The 21,400-nt window shown below is 40.3% G+C and overlaps 1 protein-coding gene across 8 annotated transcripts in view; it reads right to left on the bottom strand.

Annotated features, from left to right (window-relative positions):
* The window catches only part of GTF2I (general transcription factor IIi), a 77,907-nt gene that overhangs the window by 18,573 nt on the left and 37,934 nt on the right, over window positions 1–21,400 (bottom strand). For all 8 annotated transcript variants that reach the window (XM_064467965.1, XM_064467966.1, XM_064467970.1 and 5 more), the window contains 8 exons: window positions 18,935–18,997; window positions 17,147–17,248; window positions 12,069–12,134; window positions 8,852–9,035; window positions 6,994–7,052; window positions 3,131–3,202; window positions 2,253–2,436; window positions 1,880–1,938 (listed from right to left, as the gene is read on the bottom strand). In XM_064467965.1, the coding sequence (XP_064324035.1) occupies window positions 1,880–1,938; window positions 2,253–2,436; window positions 3,131–3,202; window positions 6,994–7,052; window positions 8,852–9,035; window positions 12,069–12,134; window positions 17,147–17,248; window positions 18,935–18,997 (789 nt within the window). The remainder of the gene's footprint in view (window positions 1–1,879; window positions 1,939–2,252; window positions 2,437–3,130; window positions 3,203–6,993; window positions 7,053–8,851; window positions 9,036–12,068; window positions 12,135–17,146; window positions 17,249–18,934; window positions 18,998–21,400) is intronic.

Genomic DNA, 21,400 nt, shown 5'->3' with positions numbered 1-21,400 from the left:
CAAACATTGCCCCAAGTGGGAGAACTTGCTCTTCAGAGCCTTTAAACGCAGGAAGGAATTATGCTAGTGGCTCTTGCGAAGTTGGAATTAATTAATCGTAGTGCAACACTCTTCAGAACAGAGATGACGATGTAAAGTGTGCTTTGCTAAACATCTTGATTAGCATAAAAAAAATCATCTTCAATCTTGTTCTCTGTTATAAATGAAAGTCAATTATAGGAGTGCTAACCAGAGCGGACAATTTGTAGCTTAGGTGGAGAAGAAAGCAAATGACACTAGCAGCAATAAAAAGCTCTACTTTTCTGACAAACAGCATAATTGATTATTTTTCATCATAACCCACAACTAACAATTAACTGCCACTGAGCTAATACCATTCAGAGTTACGGAAAGCATGAAGGAAGGAAACTATATGAAATTTTTTGTTTCCAAGTAATATTTCTGACTAACAAATTACCTGACCTTCTTTATTTCTAGCTTCTTATACTGTCAAGGCAAGATGCATTAATATTTTTTGCAATCTGGCTTACTTATTTGTTAGATTTCACAGGTATTTAACACCTGCATGTGTTTATACTTATGCACAGGTTGTAATCTCACTGGCAAAGGAATTAGACTAACTTGCTTAAAAAAATTAAAATGTTGTTTGCAGACTATCTGTTGAGGGCACCAGATCATTACTTTGCAACAGAATGATATTTTGCCTAAAGAAAGGTCTAATATTCTTTAGCAACACAAAGTACTACATCTGCAGTAACAAGATCTTCAGCCTTTGCCTGGGAAAATGGTTTTCACTGGACTCCACGTCCAGGAGAACATTTGCTGTGTCCTACCTGTCTGACATCAAACCCTGGACCCTGCTAAGCATTGTGGGCAGTGGTTAGTGAAAAAAAATATAGCTAAGACAAAAAAAGAAATGTAATTCTGAAGATTCACACAGTCTGAGTTTTAGGAATCACAGCCACGGCATGTCAGTTTTGTCAGAAAGAGAATTTCATTAGCTGTTTTTTTACTGGTATCATTGGCGCCTGCTGTTATTACTTTATGGTCAAATTGTCTGTTATATTGTCAAATTTGACAACAATCAGGATTTTGGCAACAAAACAAATGAATTAGTGCTGCCTCCTCCTCCTGTTCCACATTGAACATAGTCTTTTCTACTGAGCTACCCTCTTGCTGAATATGAGCCTTTCCCTAAAATCCAAACAAAATCCATAATACATTGTGATGACATAAGACTATTGATTATATGATTAAATCGTATTATTTTTTCCTTTTTTTTTTTTTTTTTTTTTGCAGAAAGCTCAACACAATCGTTTCCTGAAGCTGCAGTTTGTTTATTCAGTGAAATGTGTGGGGCAACAACCTAGCAAGCCCTGCGTCTTGGTCTGTGTTATTACTGCTAGCAGATTCATACTCTGGATTGCACGCTTCTGTAGCAAGGAAGTATCAATACGCCAATTCAGAGTATTTGATTGCCTCAGGAAACAGAAAGCAATCTGGATTCTCTTCCTCTGTTAAAGGCATTTCATGTTTACAAGAAGTCATTACAATTCCTTACCAACAGAGGCCTGAAAAAAGCCCAACAAAGTCAGCTGCGAAATGCTAAGGGGCTCCAAAGCTTTGATTCAGGCCAGGAGAGTAACTCCAGTTCTCCCGGGCTGTGAAGGTGATCCATTCTGTTACTCAGAGACCGCTGGACTGCACCGCAATCCACAAATCCATCCATGGTCATAACCGTCAAGTTATTGTTTTCAAAACTCATGAAGAGCACGTCAGCGCACCCATCACAGAGGGTTACATCTCGAAAAACGTTGCATCGATGCAAATTTGTGTCCCCACAGATCCCTTCCATTCCCACTTGGAGCACCCGTCTTACCTGGGGTGTTCGACCTGGGCTGAATAACTTCGGTTGAAGTGAGAGTTAGCAGCTCCGGCCTGCAACCAGAAAGCAAATAATCTGCCCATGCGTGACACAAATTAAATACTAATACTTATTACAACATAATTGAAAAGTTTGGATTTTTCTATTATGTATTTCACACTAGTGAAAATGCTACAAAGATATTTTGGAAGACTTGTCTGGATTGCAAATACCCACTTTAAAATGCAGAATATTTAATAGGCCTATTTGGTAACTAGACACTAAATGCTTCATGACTGAATGAAACCAAGCGCTTGATTACACAAAGGGTGTTTGTTTGGCCTCTTTCTTAAAAAAAAAATGTTTAGGCATTAAAACAAACACTTACCTTTTGATCACAAATTTTATTCTGTTGCTCACTTGAATTATTTTTTCAAGGCGAGGGATTCCATACCACGAGGGACTCCTAAAGGGGATGTTCTCTGGCAGCCCTTCAACACAGAGGTCAGTAGGATGCGCCTCAAATTTCTGGTACGGAACAGCTTTAGGCTCAGTGCTCCCCAAGGCCTCGGCTGTTAGAGCAAAATACACCTAGTAACTGGACAGTCCAGCCATCAACCTTTATTGAAAGCTAGCTCAGCTACCAAATCTTCAGGCTGTTGCAATTGTGACCTTAGAACCTGGGAAAACACAGGATATCTGAACCCAACAGAGTCCAAGTCTCAGCACACCAAGAATATAAACATTTACCATATTATATCACATTGATATTGGCAGTCACAATGCTAGACTGAAGATTACTGGGTTCTTCGCTGCGGCATAATACAGTGGTTTTGTCCAAAGTTTTTCATCTATTATAGAGCATCATGCAACATTTTATTCTAATCCCTATGAAGCTATTTTTATATACTAGAGAGAACATAAGAATTCACCCAGAACTGTTCTAATACTAATTTTAATGGCACAGCAATGGATATAAGTAAGTAAATGGTTGTTTTAGTCAACATGAAAGGAAAAGAAATCCAAGTAGGAAGGAACTGAGAGCAATTAGAAGAGCTGTACATATAAGATTTATTATTTTTTTTAAACTGTGAATTTACCTTGTTGTATAAGCAGAATAATACATTCTTTTTCACTCAACTGCCAGGATTTTAAATATTTGAAAAAAGTGATCAAAGGTCTCGTTCATGTAGATGTTCAAAGGAAATAATGAAAGCAATCGTCATAACAAAGCCATAAAAGAAAAAAAAAAAATTCTGTACTCACCAAACTTTTTACAGAAGAGTTGATCTACCATCTTTCTCAGTTTGGTAATTCTGGCATACCACTCCTCTTTCACTGTATTTGAGAGTAAAACAGAACAAAGACAACATTCCCTAATTAATTTGGTTATATTTTCAGTCATTCAGTTTATAGCAGGCATAACCATCCGGCATTTTCAGGTAACCCAGGAAACACTACGCAGAAAAAGTATGGATTCAACTTGGAACCAGGAAAATTAATTATAAAAAAAGAGATATTAAACTGTACAAAAATCCATTGAACCAGTGACATCAATTTTCCTACAAAACACACACAGCGTATTGGCACGAATAACTGCAACGCTTTCATCATCTGCCTCCAATCTGTAGATGTCATTTGGAGATAGGATTAGGTTTTTGCTAGTTTGATTTTCTAAAAGATTATCTTGATATGCAGTGCAGAATTTGGTATGCATGTGGGATGAAAACTAGCTTTCAAGGAATTTTCAGCTAAGCACCGACAACCCCAAAGGAACCTTTTACAGTAGGCGCACGTATAAGTTTGCTCTTCACTGTATATTCACGTTGAACTTGCAGCATCCAGTTCTCCCTGCTGTTTGTCATCAATACTTTTTGAATGGTTGTTAATAGCTACATCAGATGACTCTAGGGATTTTGTCATTCTTCTTGAGATGACAAGCAGCTTAGTTCCAACTCTCCAAAATGTTTCCTTGACACTAAGACACAAGTTAAGTCATAATTTAGACACAGAACCCAACATGGGGCAGCTACATAGGTTAGCATATTCTGGTGAAGAAATCAAGTTTAAATACTGTTCTTCCATCATTTTATCACTTAGTATCTTTGCTTATTGGCTGGTACATGCGCATCTCTGGTAGTGTTCATGAGACACAGTTTTGCACCTGGAGACAGTCATAAGTGAGTTCTGCTCCTCCAGCAGAACAGCAGAGCACAACATTGATGTTAGCGCTCTCATATTTGGTAGCAGGAATGGTAACAGCTTTTGCTTCTGTTTTGTCATGTGTGCTCATCATCTGGGACTGTGACCAGGACCCCCTGCTCCCAACCCCTGGTAATGTGGTTAGCATAACAAATGCAATTTTGTAAGGCAAGCAGCCATTCTCTGTGACCCAGTGGGTCACCTGTTCCTTCCCTTTCCCTTCATTCTCAGGCCTTGAAAGTCCTGTGAACCTGCGAAGCAGACAAACCAAACAAATTTCCTCTTCCCCTCCCTCCCAGCCTCAAGGTTCCTGAGCACCAGGCTGATTACTGCCTTCCTTACTGGCCTTGAAGGTCTCAGACAGGCAGCCAGCCCTGTGGCGGCGATGTCCCCACCGGACAGGGAAGTGTAACAGCACACGGAGCACTGTCCATAAAATCAAGCAGTCACAAGTCCTAAGGGGGGAACTTGGACCAGAGCTGCTGCTGGACAGCGAGACCTGTGACCCACCATGGCCAGGGATGCCTCCACCATCTGCTTCCTCCGAAGATCAAGTGGCTTTTCTTTTATATCATTCTTGAGTCTAGATTATGACTTTTATATTGATATAGCAAGCCATGTATTAAGATCTGCAGAGGGTGTAGGTGATTAGAACCATAGGTTAAGCTGTATTATAAATTCTGTATTTACGCTACTTATAAATTGTGCTACATTGATTCTGCTCGTAGAAATCCCGTGCCATTCTAATAATAAAATCTATGCTATACTAATTATAATAACCTGTTAATAAAAATAAAGCTTTAATTGTAACTACGATTTAGTGCTGTCATCCTTCTGCCAAGGATCCCTAAAAGAACCTGCCCGTCCCCTCAGTATCAGGTGACAGGGATCAAAAGCACGCATCATTCAAATCACGTTTTTCTTCTGAATATGTCTTTGTGACCAACAAGTAGAAGCTCATCAGCCTTGAACAAGACACGCTGTGGGTTTGGTCAGCATGCGCTAGCAACAACTTGGGCTCCGTAACTGCACTGCACCAGGCTGGGCTACCTTCACAGGCACGTGCTCACACTTCTCCAGCCATTTCCTGAGCCAAACCATCACTGCCCGACTGCTTTGTCTTGGAGCCAGTACCAGCCTTCTCAGGGCTTCAGGGCTGAGGCCATTTCATAAAACCTTCCTGACCAGCCCATTTCCCACAGGAATGCAAATGCAAATCACTTTTCTTCTGCCAGTCAGAATACAACTTCTGTACTCATCCAATTCCTCTCCTGCCGGGCATGCAAGCTAGCAGGGGCTATGGACAGAGCAGGATGTTGGACATAGGGGCTGGCACTACATAGCGCTCTCCCCTGAGACGGCAGCAGACTCATAGAGCAGCAGAGGAGATAATGAGCTTCTGGGAAAGAGGGAATGCAAACAGGGAGAAAAGACAACTGGGGGAAAGGAGGCTCAGACAGCTGCTGTCTTCTGAGCTGTGTTCCCTGAGGTGTTATCAACAGCTTGCACAGATGTTCTCTTCTCTCAGAAATGATGCAGAGGTCACACGTGAATAGTGAAGACAAGTAACACAGAGTGACTGTTCATAACACTGTGCCGTAAAAATGGTTACTGCTAGTCATCTTAGCTACAGGGCTTTTACGGGATCTGTAATGTACCTGCTTTGTCCTCATAATCAGTATAACCATATTAAATACAGCAAAAGCAACAGAGAAAAGGGCTAATTTAAAAGCCCACGTAAGAGTACAGTAAGTTTAAGACTCAGTCATTAGCCTACCTACTATTTTCATAGTCTAATTTGCTGCTCAAAGGAACAGTACGTTATTAAGACTCAAGACACTAGGTTAACCTATACTGCAGGAAAAGTTTAATTCCTACATACATGCTAAAGTGACATCCTTATGACATAATTCCTTCGCTTAATTTAGATCTGTAATGTTCACTTTAAGTAGTCTTTGATATACTTTTTTACAACAGAATACTACGAGTATATAATACAACGTAATGGTACTGCAGTAGTGCAAATGCTACCAATTTAGATGCTTGCGTCCCTGTCTGAACTAAGAATTCCTCTGGTATTACTAAAATTTCACAGTTCAACCAGGCTGAGGTTGCCAGTCAGCATTTTGGGGTTGGGAGCAATTTGTTTGCTACCATTGGTTCAGGCATACAATCTTTCAACACTTGGCTTAATTGGACAGTTAAAAAAGCGCCCTGAGGCCCAAGAGACAATAGAATACAACTGAAGAGAAAAACAAGTTCAGGAAAGTAATTTACTGGCTAGTGCCCATGCAAACGCACAATTAATTTTTTTCCATATTAAACATTTTCTCCCAACTTCAGTGAGTTCATGGCTGCAACTGTAACAGAAGTCTATTCTTGTAGTCTTGTTTTGACATGGTCATTTTTGTTACCTTTGGATGGGAGCATGCATCTGCTGAAAAGTATTCCTGATGGCAAAAGTGGTTAGAATGCATTGTCTTTGCACTACTGTGTCCCGTCATCCGAGCAAGTCACATTCTATAATAATAAATGTCACTAGAACCAGGATGTTTATTACTGCATTTCAGTTAATCTAATTTTGACAAATATCACATATCAGCAATTATTCCATGATACAGACAGTTCCTTACCCAGTAAATTATGAACTATGGAAACGACTGCCTTTTCTCTACATCTCAACAGACTAACACTGAGCTCATTGTTTTACCTTCTGGTCAGCTGCATCTCAGAATCAGTTGATAAGAGTGTTAGTAACACTGGCCTGGACAGCCAGTAGAAAACTGCTGTCACTTTGTAGCTAAAGAAAATTCAAAATGAGGAATTATTTGCAGTTGTTATTAGTAAAAGCAAACAGTAGCCACCACTAAGACTGACAAATACAAAATCACACTGTACTTGTACCACTCACACATTTGAAGACCTACCTCCTGCAACTGGTTTGTCCAATGGTACATCTTCTCGTGTCGAATTCAAAAGCTCATGCCTAAAAGATTTAATATACATGCTTCAACGGTGACATATACTTTGATAAACTAAAAGTTACAGTCTACAGTTACAGCCTCAAGTTACCACTGAAGGATCAGGAAAAAAAAAAACAACAACAGTGGACATCACAAACCCCAACATTAAATTCCAGTTAACACCAAAGTATTTTAAGGGCTGGCTGGAGCCCTACTGACAAAAACATTCTTCATGCCTGACACCCATATCCACCTGAGCCATAACGTATCATGGTAACATACAGATTACGTTAAAATTGTCTCTGAGGTCTTAGATGTGCTTCATTGGAAACAATGATCCAAATTAAAAATTTAACCTTTAAAAATGAAAAATCTCAAAGCAGGCATTTCTGTTTCCCAAATACATCTAGTTTTATCCATATTAGAACAACAAAATATTTAAAAATTCTGATATTTCTCACAGAGCAGAACTGGTTTTTGGGCTGCTCTGGTTACCACATATTACAAAACCAATCAACAGCATAAATTAGTAACTGTTAACAACTAAGACAAATTTGACAGAAGCAGGTGCCAGCACTGCATAAATATTAAAATCTATTGAAAGTCAGTGTCTGATTTTAAGCGAGAGAAAAGGTAGATCTGCACTTCTTCCTCTTTTCTGGTTATCTGCAAGCATCAGGATGACAGAGGCTGAACATACCTCTCAAACTTGAGAAACTAGCATCGGTGCTAAAGGCAGTAGGCGCAGAGGCATGGGCTGCCACCACCACCAGCTCTGAGCCTGACCCTGCAACTGGCAGGCTCCTATCCACTTTGAAACCTCTTCCATTAGGCCTTACACCACTGAACAACAGTAAAATGTCAGCTGTTACTCACAGAAGCTTCACTTAAACTGCAAATGCCCGTCTGTGGTGTGAAACCACACCTGCCTGAAGTGAAACACCAAACTGTAAAAGGTAAATATCCACCCACTACCAAAGCTGTGCATCGGCCTGCCACAGTTGTACCTGCAGCGCTGGACCTCAAGCGCTCTGTAGCTCTGAGATCCAGCACTCGGCATCCACAGATGCTGGCATCTCTCCCTGCATATCCTGAATTCAGGCTTGGCCCAGGCTCCCTTCCAATCCCACCTGCCTTTGCAGAAAGTAATATCAGGGTTCTTTTAATAAAGACACCAAGGCAAGACAAGAGAAAGAAAGAAAGGAGCCCAGAACATCTCATGAGTCTCATGTCCTCACTTTAAAAGGAGATGATACCCTGCCAGGCTAGCTATGGCAGGCAACTGAGCCCTCAAGCACTTCCTATGTACATCTAAGGCCTCCCTTCGTGTATGCTACCTGAACTACCTCCAGACACACATCCAACTAAGTCACAGGAACCAATAGCTATTTTGGCCTCAGGCCTGCCCTGGGAGATGCTATACAGAGATACAGCCATAGATACCTTGATATAGCATTCCAGCAAGAAAAAAATAAAAGCACAAGCTGAAATTCAGGCCAGGATCCTCAGCTAGCACAAAATATCCCCAACTCAATGGCTTTCAACATGTATTATAGATGCAGAGATTAAAATAGTACAAAAAGATCTGCCCATGACAAGAAGTCTGTAATATTGAAGAGATCTGTCCAGACGTCAGGCACCACTGTGGTGCTCTAGTAAGCTGAATTTATCAGAGTGAACATCAGCTAAAAATTATTCATCAGTACCGGAAAAGAATATGTCAGTAGAAATCAGATTGGAAATTCTTGAAGATAAAATGAAGCAGACTGGAGCCAGCAGAAAACAATGAGTAATATAGGGACATAAATGCAAAATTCCTTACTTTTTAATCACAAACCGGATCCGCTCCTTTGCTAGAAGTATCCTCTCAAGGCGGGGAATGCCGTACGTGGATGGCCGCCTGAAGGGAATTCCTTCTGGCAGCCCTTCCACATATAAGTCTTCCACGTGTGATTGGAAGAGTGGGTATGGGATGGACACTGGACCTTTTGCTTTTATAGCTTGAGCTTTAAGAAAAAAAAAAGAATAAAAACATTAGACCAGCTTGTGGCTCTATTCACACGATCTGTTTGATATCATTAGGAAAAACATTAAAATCAGCAGACAGGCAATAACCCCCTCAGCACATTTAAACCTGCGAGCATTTGTATTTGGGGGGGGAGGGTTTGCTTTTCTTTTATAGCAAAATTACTCCAATTCACGGTAAACAAGCTGAAGACCTGCATACATATGCAGATTCTCCTCTTCCCTTTACTCTGTAAACATTTAATAACAGAGACTACAACCTGTTACAGTAAAGTTTCACAGTATTTTGGTTTTGTTTAATAGCACATTTTGAAAGATGAAATTATCTAGACTTAATTATAAACCAAGAATGTTTCGGTTCATAAGCTCTGATTACTATTATTTGTTACTACTGGGTTACAAGAGTCAACGCTTTGGAGGAGGGGAACACATCCCTTCTTTTGCGTGAATTCCTAAAGCTTCAGTGTATTTTAGAAATCCAAGGAGTGAATAATGAAATAAACAATACATTTCTAACACTACTGAAAAAAACACGGCCCTACTAATGAAATCTTTCCAGCAAATGAAAAGCAAATAACAGATTCACCCACAGCTGCAAAATAACCTCAGTGTATTCCTTTAAGTTATGACGACCACAACCATATCAATACACCTATCAGGCTGGCAAACACTGGCGAATGGCATGACGGTTTGCAAATACCAAGAGGGCTAATTGCTGTATACACACAAGGGTACGTTAATTTTGTAGGCCATGCAACAAGAATTCTCTATTACCATCCGACTGGTCTGCAAATAGTTTGGTACATTCTGTTGTTTTGCTATGGAAATTAGATGCAAAAAATTATTTGAGGAGAGAAAGGCCAAGCTAAGGCCAAATTAGAGTACAGTGATGCTGCGGCAGGGTTTCCAAAAGCAAAACTTCTCAGGGCATCTTTTCAAGCAACTTAATGTAATGTGAACATGGCCAGTGGTTCAGACATCAGGGCATACAAAACGCTCACATTAACTCTTAAAAGTAATAAAACAATTTAGGTTTTAAAGGCAATTGGGTAACATACTCTTTCAACCACTTGGAAGCAGAACAGTTCCAGGGAAGCTCTGAAAATACTGTCTGTATCTTAGTCTCATGTTCTGAGGAGAACCGAGTATCAAAATTTTAGAAAACTGTGAGAACTGCGTTTCAACCAGACTTGGTTTCAACTGCCAAATATAAGATGGCCAAAACTGGAGACAGAGAATAAGTATGTACAGAGAGGGACACAAACCTGAAGATGACTCTTGGCAAAGAGACTAAAGAAACCCTATTCAAACCTGTGTCAAAGGAGCTGCAAAGCAACCACAACAGAGCTGTTGTGTATCACATCAGTCCTTCATTAAAGTAGGTTTTTATTGCAGTCATATACCTCTTCCAAGAAATTAAAAAAAATTATTCTCAGCCCTGGAGGCTGTTGTGGCAAGTGGTGAAATGCATAACAAATCCAGCAGATGAGACTTGGATGGAAATGAGCATTTGTGAATCACAGTTCGCCACAGGAAAAAAAGATTTAAGACCTTCACTAAAATCTACATCACTACACAGCGTCAAGTAAGAACAGCTTCAGAATAACAAAAGTCCTATTTGTTTAAATAAGTAACTAACAACAGGTAAGTTTTTACAAGTGAGAGTATTTATTTCTCCTAGATCAGCAAATGTTTTAGCAAAGACTCTTCAGACAGCCAACGAACAGGATCAGCATCGCAGTCGGTAGTGAGGCTTCTTAGATTTGGAACCTTACACGTTTTTCCATAGAAATCCTCCTGAATATAGGTTTCATTTCTATAAATGAGTCTGTATTTGTGAGCCACTATCTTATATTTACACTATAAAAAGCAAACCCATTTAGTTTACATTTAAATACAAAAATTAGTCTCTTTTCACACATGGCAGTTGTAATGGATGACAATGACTGACACTGCTAAAGCACTTTGGAGTTCCAGAGCCAACAAATCTAAGGAGTATTCAGGAAATTCTGACATCCATAACTCATTTCAGTAAGTGGGAAATTGCACACCCATGCAGACAGAAAGAATTGGAATTTGATATAGAATTGGTTTGTGAATCAATGAAATGTCATCCAGAGGGAAAAAGGGGATAATTTAATACCATCTGCCCTGCTATGTTAAGTCAGGAATAGCTCTCTATTCAACAGACTCCACAGGAGATTTTTAGGCTGGCTATGTGCAAACACCAAAACCAAAATTAAAGCAATTCACCAAGAACGATGCTCCTTGCTAGAACAATTAAAATACTGTTAATCAGATTGTGAACTGTTTTTCCCCAGTGTCAGTTGCTTTCGGTGGGCTGTTTAAATGTCAGATGATAGTCGAACCCAAAACATGTAGTAAGCCCAACATCACAAGGCCCGTTCTGAAAGCACTTCCACTTTTCACAGCAGAGCAGCACCACCATTTATTTTGAAATTTCTGCTGATACTGTTTTAGTTTGTAATATGTAGACACAAAATATATCTGGGTACAACATCTGGAGACAAACTCCAAAGTCTAACATGTGTGCTGCTTTTTCTCTCCAGGAACAATTAACATACAATTGTTGCTTCACTGCAAGCCAGTCATAGTCAGAAAGGAACAATCAATCAGTGGTAAGCGCTCCCCAGAGCCATTTTAAAAGATCATTTCACTTAAGGACTCAGTATAATTACAGAAAAAAGGCCAGCTCTGTCAAATGTGGGTGGCCCCAGACATGAGCACACTGGAGCTCCAGGAAACTGAGCACAACTGAAAAATAAAATCAAGTTTCACACTTAGGTGCCAAATACAGGCAGCCAATTTTGAAATTACTCTGCTCATCAAAAAAGCTACTTTCTCCAGTTTTATGGCTTCTAACAATATTTAGCCCTTTGGTGCTATCAGTATTGGTATGCTCCTGAGACAACAACAAGACACATACCAAAGAGCTGTAATTTACGGCATCAAAGGACTAGAGGCGATTGTTTGGAAAGGAGTGTAACACATACCATATTTTTTTTCAAACAGCTCTTCAACTTGCTTTCTCAAGTCTGTAATTCGCGCATTCCATTTCTCTGCAAAGAAAAGAGGAGGATATGTCAGCTTACAAATGAAACGAAGAAGCTCTCGTAAAATCTATGTTACCACTAACTGAAATACGCAGTGTGCTTTTATTGCGCACTTGCATACAGGTGCCTGTGGAGTACAGTATAGGCTAGACCGTAAAACATATGGATACATTCAGAAAGAAAAAGGATAAAATCAAATGTTTAAGATTACCTCCAAAATTTGTGCAGATGTTAAATCAAGTTTAAAAAAAAAAAATTAAAAGGACACAAACCAGGCTGAAGTAACTCCAAAAATGGTTTCTCTTTGACAGCTCGGTCAGCAGCTCTCACTGCCATCAGAGGTAACGTCAGTTTGCAGCGCTGTTGATAGTTACCTAAATCCAGGTGCTGAAAAGCTTAATTACTAAAGCTTCCAGCGAGTACATGAAGCTGTTTTGGCACAAATCTGTACAGCGCTCTGGATCAGAAGGCATCGTGCCACTCTCTACCTTAATCCAGTATTTCTCCAAGTCCTGATGCTGCAAAACATCCCCATGAATCCTACTTCTGAAAGAATATGCAGGCTGCAAGAGAGAAGTTATCCAAATCCAATTGTGTTCCATGGAAAGCTGGATTAAACAGCAGATTTTTAACATCTAATTTTCTGCCTGTGACAGAATGCACATGTTTTCAGAGCTTTTTGTAACATCTCAACACCTTTAGGAAAATGCCACAACTCTTACGTAAATGGTACCAGATGCTCGCTGGCTTCTACGAATGAGTTAGGAAGCAAGTGCACCTACAGCTTCTTACACTAAAGACTTGAATCTAGTAACTGCAGAGGTAAAAAAAAATCACAGAATCATAGAATGGTTTGGGTGGAAGCGACCTTAAAGATCATCTAGTTCCAACCCCGCTGCCATGGGCAGGGACACCTTCCACCAGAGCAGGTGGTTCAAAGCCCCATCCAACCTGGCCTTGGACACTGCCAGGGATGGGGCATCCACAGCTTCTCTGGGCAGCCTGGGCCAGTGCCTCACCACCCCCATAATGAAGAATTTCTTCCTTATATCTCATCTCAATCTTCCCTCTTTCAGTTTAAAGCCATCACCCCTTGTCCTATCACTACATGCCCTTGTAAACAGTCCCTTCTCCAGCTTTCCTGTAGGCCCCCTTCAGGTACTGGAAGGCTGCAATAAGGTTTCCCTGGAGTCTTCTTTTCTCCAGGCTGAACAACCCCAGCTCTCTCAGCCTGTCTTCATAGGAGAGGTGCTCCAGCCCTCTGATCATCTTCATGGCCCTCCTCTGGACTTGCTCCAACATGTCCGTGTCCTTCTTATGTTGGGGACCCCAGAGCTGGATGCAGCACTCCAGGTGGGGTTTCACCAGAGCAGAGTAGAGGGGGAGAATCACCTCCCTTGACCTGCTGGCCACGCTTCTTTTGATGCAGCCCAGGGATACGGATGGCTTTCAGGGCTGCAAGCGCACACTGCTGGGTCACCTTGAGCTTCTCATCAGCCAACACCCCCAAGTGCCTCTCCTCAGGGCTGCTCTCAATCCATTCTCTGTCCAGCCTGTACTTGTGCCTGGGATTGCCCCGACCCATGTGCAGGACCTTGTGCTTGGCATTGTTGAACTTCATGAAGTTCACGTGGGCCCACCTCTCAAGGCTGTCAAGACCCCTCTGGGATGGCACCCTTTCCCTCCGGCACATCGACAGCACCACACAGCTTGGTGTTGTCAGCAAACTTGCCATGAGGCCGCTCAAGCTACTATGCTGCCAGTTGTCAAAAATTTCGTATATCAGACAAGATAGAGGATTGACTTTGAGTCCGTAACAAGCTCTGAGGCAGACTCAGCAAACAACCTCCTCTAAAATTCAGGCTGGTCTTCATCAGAGAGAGAACAGCCAGCAAGAATGTCACGCCATATGACAAAGCAGCCATATAAAAGTATACAAAGAATACTGGTTTGAATAGGTTGTTGCTGCAATCTTAGAAGCTGCTCCCACCCAGCCTGGTCTCCCTCTGCTTGTTAGCATGCTCACAAGGGTGTTCCTACAGGGGCCAGTCATTTGTCAAGGGTTCATTTTTCCCAGTCACCAAACCCCACAATCACTGGCCAAATGTTCCCTGTGGGTATTTTCAAGGAACTACCTCCATGTCACTCTCCCTCCAAAGGAAACACTACAGGGACAAATAATGAAATACACCACAAAACAGGCATGTTTATTTGGAATGGCGGTTACACAGAGAATAGGCAACTAAAAAAAAAATCATGAACCGGCTCACATTTTGATCAGCACACTGCTTTTTTAGCTACTTTTGTATTTTATGAGTAAATTGTCAAGTTTGGCTACAGAGACAAAATTCAGAGGGTTTATCAAGTAACTGCCATTATTTTTAATCAGACTGCCAGCACTATTAACCCCTTGGGTTCAGACCAATTACTTTAAAAACACTCTTTTGCCACACACGCACTTTGTCCTTGTGTAGCAGAGCTGAAGATGTACCACAAAGCTAAGCTGATATTCTGATTTGGTAACCATTCTGCAAAGCAGTTTAGCCTTCCCACAGGCACCAAGATAGCGTTGGTTTCCTTCTATTCCTACATATACACCTTCTGATACATAAGAAACACCATCCCAATTAAATAACAATCCGGCAAAATTCCCCAGCCCGTCCAGAGTCTCTTCAACCGACCCCAGTCTCTGCTCCAGATAACAGCCACTGCAGTAGGGGCAACCTGCACCGTGAACACAAAATGATGCTCAGATACTAAGCACGCTCCTGTTCCCATCACCGTGCCAAGCAGTACTCCGTGGGGAAATAAAATGGAAAACCCACAGCAAGTCTAAGCATGCTGCACGCTGGCAAAACCTGTGTTCGACAGCGCGTCAAAATGGAGAAAAACTATACACACTTTCCATCACCGTCCCAGTGAGACAACAGCTATGGGGACTTTTTTTTTTGCACTAAAATGGTACGACACAACTGCAAGACACAACTTGAAGCTTTTGAGTTTTTGGTAGAATCTCTAAGAAAGCAAAACGTTGCAGGAAGAGATTTTTACTGACAATGTCAGTTTCTTTCAGCAAAGATATTTTTAACCTTAAATAGTTGGTTCAGAAATATTTTTGAAATCCAACCTCCCTACCCAAGGACGATCAATTTCTATCAAGTATTTTACCACACACTTTTCACTCTCCCCCCCCCGGACACCATTATTTTGTTCTTCCTGTTTCCATGAAACTGAGAGCACAGCACATTATTCACCCTGTTTCTCAGGCCACTTGGGGTACCTGATCTCTGACTCAGTCGAGATGTACAGGAAGTGTCTCCAACTCACAGCTATGAAACATCTGGATCTTATGTAAAATACTGAAAATCCTTATCAGATGAGACAGATTTCTCTCTCAGGCATCTACACCTCCTTTCTAGTCTTGAGTGCATGTGCCTTTGTCATTCCGCAGCTATTCAGCATAGAATTGAACACCTCCTTTCTCCTGTCCAACTACCTAATATTAGACTTCATTCAGCAAAGGTGCAAAGTCCTCTGAAATATCCAAACAGCAGCGCTGTAACTACCAACAGTTGCTGCATTACCTGCATTACAGCAGGTAAACTCTATTTCTCCAAAGCTTCTCACACTCATTTTGTGTTTTAACCAGACCTTGCAACACTGCAGAGAAATACCACTTTCTATAGGTGAACCCAAAAAGTGAATACGAGGGGCAATAACCTCAGTACAATTTAGGAAGCCCGGGAATAAAGGCTTCTGAATAAGCTGTGAGCTGCAAAACACTGTAATCTAACTGCATGGCGGGTGGTTAAGAGCAAAGTTTTCTTTGAGAGATAATCTACCAAGTCAACTCAGAAGCAACAGCGAGCAGGTTAGCTCTGAGATGTTCTTTAACTGGTGTTTCAACATTGCAAGTTCAGCTCAAAATATTAGGATGATAAAAGTTTATTACCTTTGCTCTCCATGTCTGATCAACCTCACTGTTTATTTCTTTCAAACCCTGCTGGCCTATCAAGCTTAGATGCTGCTTTCTACCAAGGGAATATATTTTAGCAAAAGCTCCTACAGTATTAACTGCTCAATCTTCTCCTCTACTAATATTGCCACTATGTGGTCCTGACCCAACCAAAACTAACTAATGCTACGTGTGGAACTGCCTATTAGTATTAATGACCTTTTGAGAATAGAGCTCTCAACAATGTTTTATGCATTTTCACTGAAATTAGCATGAAATAACATGTTTCACACAAAACAGATGTCAGAAGAGGTCCCATGGGGATTTCTCAATTGACCTCAAGCCCCAGCATTCCTAATAAACATCTCAAATACTGTGCCAAAGGACATATTTGTGATTGCACAGAACCTTATAGAAGTACACAGATTCATGGGATATCTGCCCAGAAATCAAACCAGAACAAGAAATAAATGAGAGGTATGGGGCTGCAACAAATCACACGGGAAATATCTGTAACCAGAATAACTACAGCATGTGGATGCATTTCTGCAGTGAGAATTCTACATAACGTATCATGAAAGAACACTACCAAAAAGACCCCAACTTTTTGTGTGTCTACAGGGATTAAGGCAGGCTACTTGGCGTAACAGAGTCATTTGGTTACCTTCCCAAACATGGCTCCCCATAGCAAATCTTCACTGTCCACAGCATGTTTCAAGAAAGACCAGCTGGACAGGCTCCTAACCTCCAGTTTGTCATAACTCAGTACATCAGTAAACTCAGTCTTATCTTCTCGTCCAAGAAATCAGCTGATAAAAATCTAGACTTATTTTTATGTAATTAAATTATGTGCAGTGCCTATTTAGATGGTCACTTTCACTAATGAGAAATAACAGAGGTAGCCTATGATGATGACTCTATTGCTGCAATACATCTACAAAGAGCCCTGGGCTCTTAAATGATTGCTCGCACTGGTGCGGCTCATTCCTGCAGTGTGAAATCGTCTAATACCATTTTATAAAACAAAACAGAGACACAAAATAATCTTTAATTTTTATCTTACCAAAATTGAACTCTCGCACTTTTCTTCTCCCTGTATTGGCAGCTTCATTAGCTGACTCGGTGTTCTTTGGTCTCTTGTTAGGGGGCAAGTAGTCGTCATCATCTTAAAGAAACATAAAAATACCACTGTTTTAATGTCCAGAGAGCTCATGTGCAACATTGGAACTGCTTTCAATTTCAAACCTCTAATGCGAGCATTGAACTGTGCTTTATCAGGGCATCAAATTTTGCAACACAGTACTTATCTGAGTAACTTTAGAAAGCTACTGGCCTGTGTACGAACAATTTGCGTAAGAGAACCAACACAAGGTGTAAGATAGCAAAAAGTAAAGCATCTACTGTACATCCGAAGGAAACAATCTCATGATCATAACACATCTCAGGATCATAAAATGGCCATGCAACAGCCAAAGAAATCAGGAAATAAATTATGCAGACATAGACTACATTTTTTATCTAATTGGAAGTATCCTTCCGCCAATAAGTCTTGAAACACAGTACCTAACTTTTATCTCGAAGAGCTCAAAGGTGCTAAAACCAGTTTCAAACCAATGTGAAACTGATGGACATAACTGAAAGTCAGTTAGCAGGTCAGCCCTGCCTCAAACCCACGCAAACACACAGATGGGGAATATTGCAAACCCCAGGTATTTTTCAGTGAGCTGCTACTTAGCCAGGCACTTCTCAATCCAAAACACTATCTTCCCTACCAGTTAATGAGTTCTTAAAACTGTCCAATTACCAGTTCCCTACAACCTTAGAGAAAAGAAATTGTTAAAGCAGACAAAGAAAATTAATTTCACATACAGAACAGCATCCGCCCAGGTCACCAAGGGTATAGTCTACTTAGGAAGAATATTATTACCTACTGACATCTCTTGCACCTATGCAGTTGCATTATATTGTTAGAGAAAAACCTTTCCAGAGCATTTTTAGTTTCAGTGGTAAAGGCCTTTACATATACACAGAATTTAATGACTAGTCTCTTATTACCTTTTATGTTGAGGTAATGTAAGAATTATTTTATTGCTGGATTATAAAAAGATGAAAGTCATGCCAGAAATGCCAGCTTTGTCCTAAAATGCATTGCCTAATTTCTAAATTGTTAATTTGGTAGTCTTAATCTTACCCATTCCAGAAGCAAGCATTGCAAAAGCCAACCTCAGAAGTGTCTTAAAGTAGTTACAGGGCATGTAATTCATAAATACAATAAACGCAGCTGACTTCCAACCAAAGTCTTAGCATGAAAACAACATGGAGACTAAAGCACTAAAGTGGCTTTAGCGCTGTTTCGATGAGAAAGGGCAGTGGTAAGTATAAAGGTTTTTATCCCATATTTATCGATATTCGACAAATAAATTGAAGCTTCACTTACACCACCTGTATCATTATTTCTGTTATGGTACAATTCTTCCCAGAAGCTAGTGTTAACTAGAAATTTTATATAACTACTCTGTGCTTATAAAACAGCGAATGTTGTAAAATCTTTTAAAAATCTTTTTAAAATCTTAATTAATGGCTGTTGAATAATGAGCGTTCTTTGCGAAAGATGCAAATCTCTGTCATGCATCATTTCAAACCAGCCCAGAGAGTCCAATATGCTTCAGTGTATTGTGGTTTTATAAATCTTCTGGACTAGATATCTTTGTCAAGCAGTGCATGATCCAAACTGCAGTCAACACTCACACATTATCCTATTTATTCAGTGTCAAGTAATGCAGGCATTGCAAAGCATTTCTTGGACATAAAAAATGCCCAACGGACTGAAATCAATGACTGGAGAACTAACCTTCGATGGTGACCTCGACCTCAGGATCCTCACTTGTTTCTGAAGGGGCATGCTGGGAGGAATCTGAAGGGGGAAGAAGAATACTGCTGAATGATGGACACCAAAAAGGTTTTTAACCAAACGCTCCGTGATTTTGTATTTAAACTAACACTTGCCAAAGAAGCCCCTGGCTCACTGAAACATTTTGCATTCACAGTGTGCAACAAAAACAGAAGCAAAGATATTTTACTATAAGCCTTTAAGCAATTCTAGAGAAGGGTAAGGAGGTGGGGATTATACTTGCTAAATTGTGTGTGCAGCAGTGCAGAGTTGGTGTTAATGACAGTAGGAAATTCCTTATTCTTGGCTTAATAGGATTAATACAATCATAAATATTTTTCCCTTTGTTATCAAGGATTACTGAAAATATAAACAAAGGCTGTGTGCCCCTACAGATGATTTATTTCTTTACCATTTATACAGACCCGTAGTTGTTGCACAATAAAGACTTCTGTACCAGGCTGCCAGGCCAACAGCGAAAAATGATAGGGAACTGCATAATCACAACGCTTTCATTGGGGCAGTCTGCACCAACATAATAAAAAGGATCAGGCCTATCAATACTCAGTGGGAGAAAGAGCAACGTGCATTTAACTGCAGAAAAGTTTAAAAAGTGAAGCTACTTATATTGGAAACTATTTCAAAACTAAGCAGCAGTGTATAAAGGAATATATTTTAATTACTCTGGCAGAGTAATGCTGCACTTAGGCATTTTGAAGAGTGTCTTCTTTCAGATCTCTGTAAGCTGGAAGTATAATGTCACTTTGGGAGCAAGTCTGACGGAATCTCAGTTTCAAAGGCTCTTCACATGATGTCGTGTATACTAGAGATTCAGCCGTATCTATGGAGACACCTTAACTGCAGTATATTCAAACTATGTCAAAAATCTCATCCAGTTCATGGAAAACATAGTATGATGTTCTGATCTAATCCAGAGTGAGTGTTGGGTAGATAACTAGCAAATGCAAAGCACAACAAAATGAAGGAATTCGGAGATAATGGCCTTTCAGGAGATGTGATCGTAACTATCCCATCAACTGATCACTTAGAACCTTGTTCGAGAGCATCAGAAAAGTTTTTAAAAAAATACAAGTTTTGGCCATTTAAGAACAGCCACAAAGGCTGGCAAATGGTCCATCTAGCCCAGTAGCAAGTCCCTGAGAAACAGTCATAATTAAGAAAAACATGCAAAAATGTCAAAGCAGAGGGTAACAAAGTTCTGGAAGAAAACTCCCAGATCAGACATTTCTTCTTAAGTCATATTAAACCGACTGGTTTAAACACTAACAAAGTATTACCATCACTAGGTATTTTTTTTATCTTGGGTAAATGCACAGCTCCTAAGCAGCACCGTCTCCGGTTAGTCAAATGCAATTTCATTCAGTTGAAAACAATTTCTTTTGATGCCCAGAACCACAAGTTTCTGACCGCTGAACTTCAATCACACCACGCCCCCCGCTCAGCCGGTCTCACTAAAGACCCCAGACACCTGTATCAGCTACAGCCAATCTGGGGGATTCCAGGCACATGCTAATTTTGCCACTTCCTTTTCCACCACCTTGTCAACGTTACTGGAGGGGAAAAACAGCAAAACTCCCCAGCGATATACACCAAAAGGTACGTTCGTACATCCCTCTGATGTTTTTCTTTGCAGAAAACAATCGTTTCTGCAAGTTTTCTGCATCGCGGGCTGTATTTCAGTCAAACTTTCAGAAGAACTTTAAATGCCTATTATATGTATTTCTTTGATAATATTTAGAAGGATATACACCAAAGACTTCATAACATCCAAACATTTTCATCAATTTTTCTTTTTTACTCTTTTTTGTGACGATCAGCAATAAGTAACTTTATTTTACAGAATCCAGACAAGGCTGCCTACGCTGTATGCTTATTTAAACAATAAATGAAATTTAAGTTAGACTGTTACCTGCAATTTTAATCACTGCCTATAGACCTTTTCATAAATACCAACCTTCACAAACAGGTTTATTCTATTCAGCAAAACCGAGGTGCAACTTTCAGCGTATCTTTTACAGAAACTTGTAAAGGAGAACAGATTTGAGAAAAGGGTGTGCGACAAAACCATATTCTGACACAAAGGGCCATGCTCGTCATCTGTAGCTATAAAATTCTACCTAGTCAAAAACAAAGCAAAGTCAGTCTCGATCATTTTGTATCCCGCTTCCCTTTCCTCGGGCTCTCTCTTCACAGTCAGGCAAAGATCTCATGGCGTTATGCTTAGGAAAACAAAGTACCTAGATTATTTCTTCTCAAGTAAGTAGAGTTATCTGTGCAGTCAGCCAGAGCAAAGAACTTTCTTCTCCTTTACCAAGAGAAATGCTTTTACATTTCATGTAATGGTACCCTTAACTATGGTGATATTTACCTTCAAAGCAGAACTAACGGGATTTGCAAGAATAAGTA

This window comes from Phalacrocorax carbo, chromosome 17, assembly GCF_963921805.1.
Source record: "Phalacrocorax carbo chromosome 17, bPhaCar2.1, whole genome shotgun sequence".
In the NCBI taxonomy this organism is placed as follows: Eukaryota; Metazoa; Chordata; class Aves; order Suliformes; family Phalacrocoracidae; genus Phalacrocorax; species Phalacrocorax carbo.
This window is presented reverse-complemented; position numbering and strand designations above follow the sequence as displayed.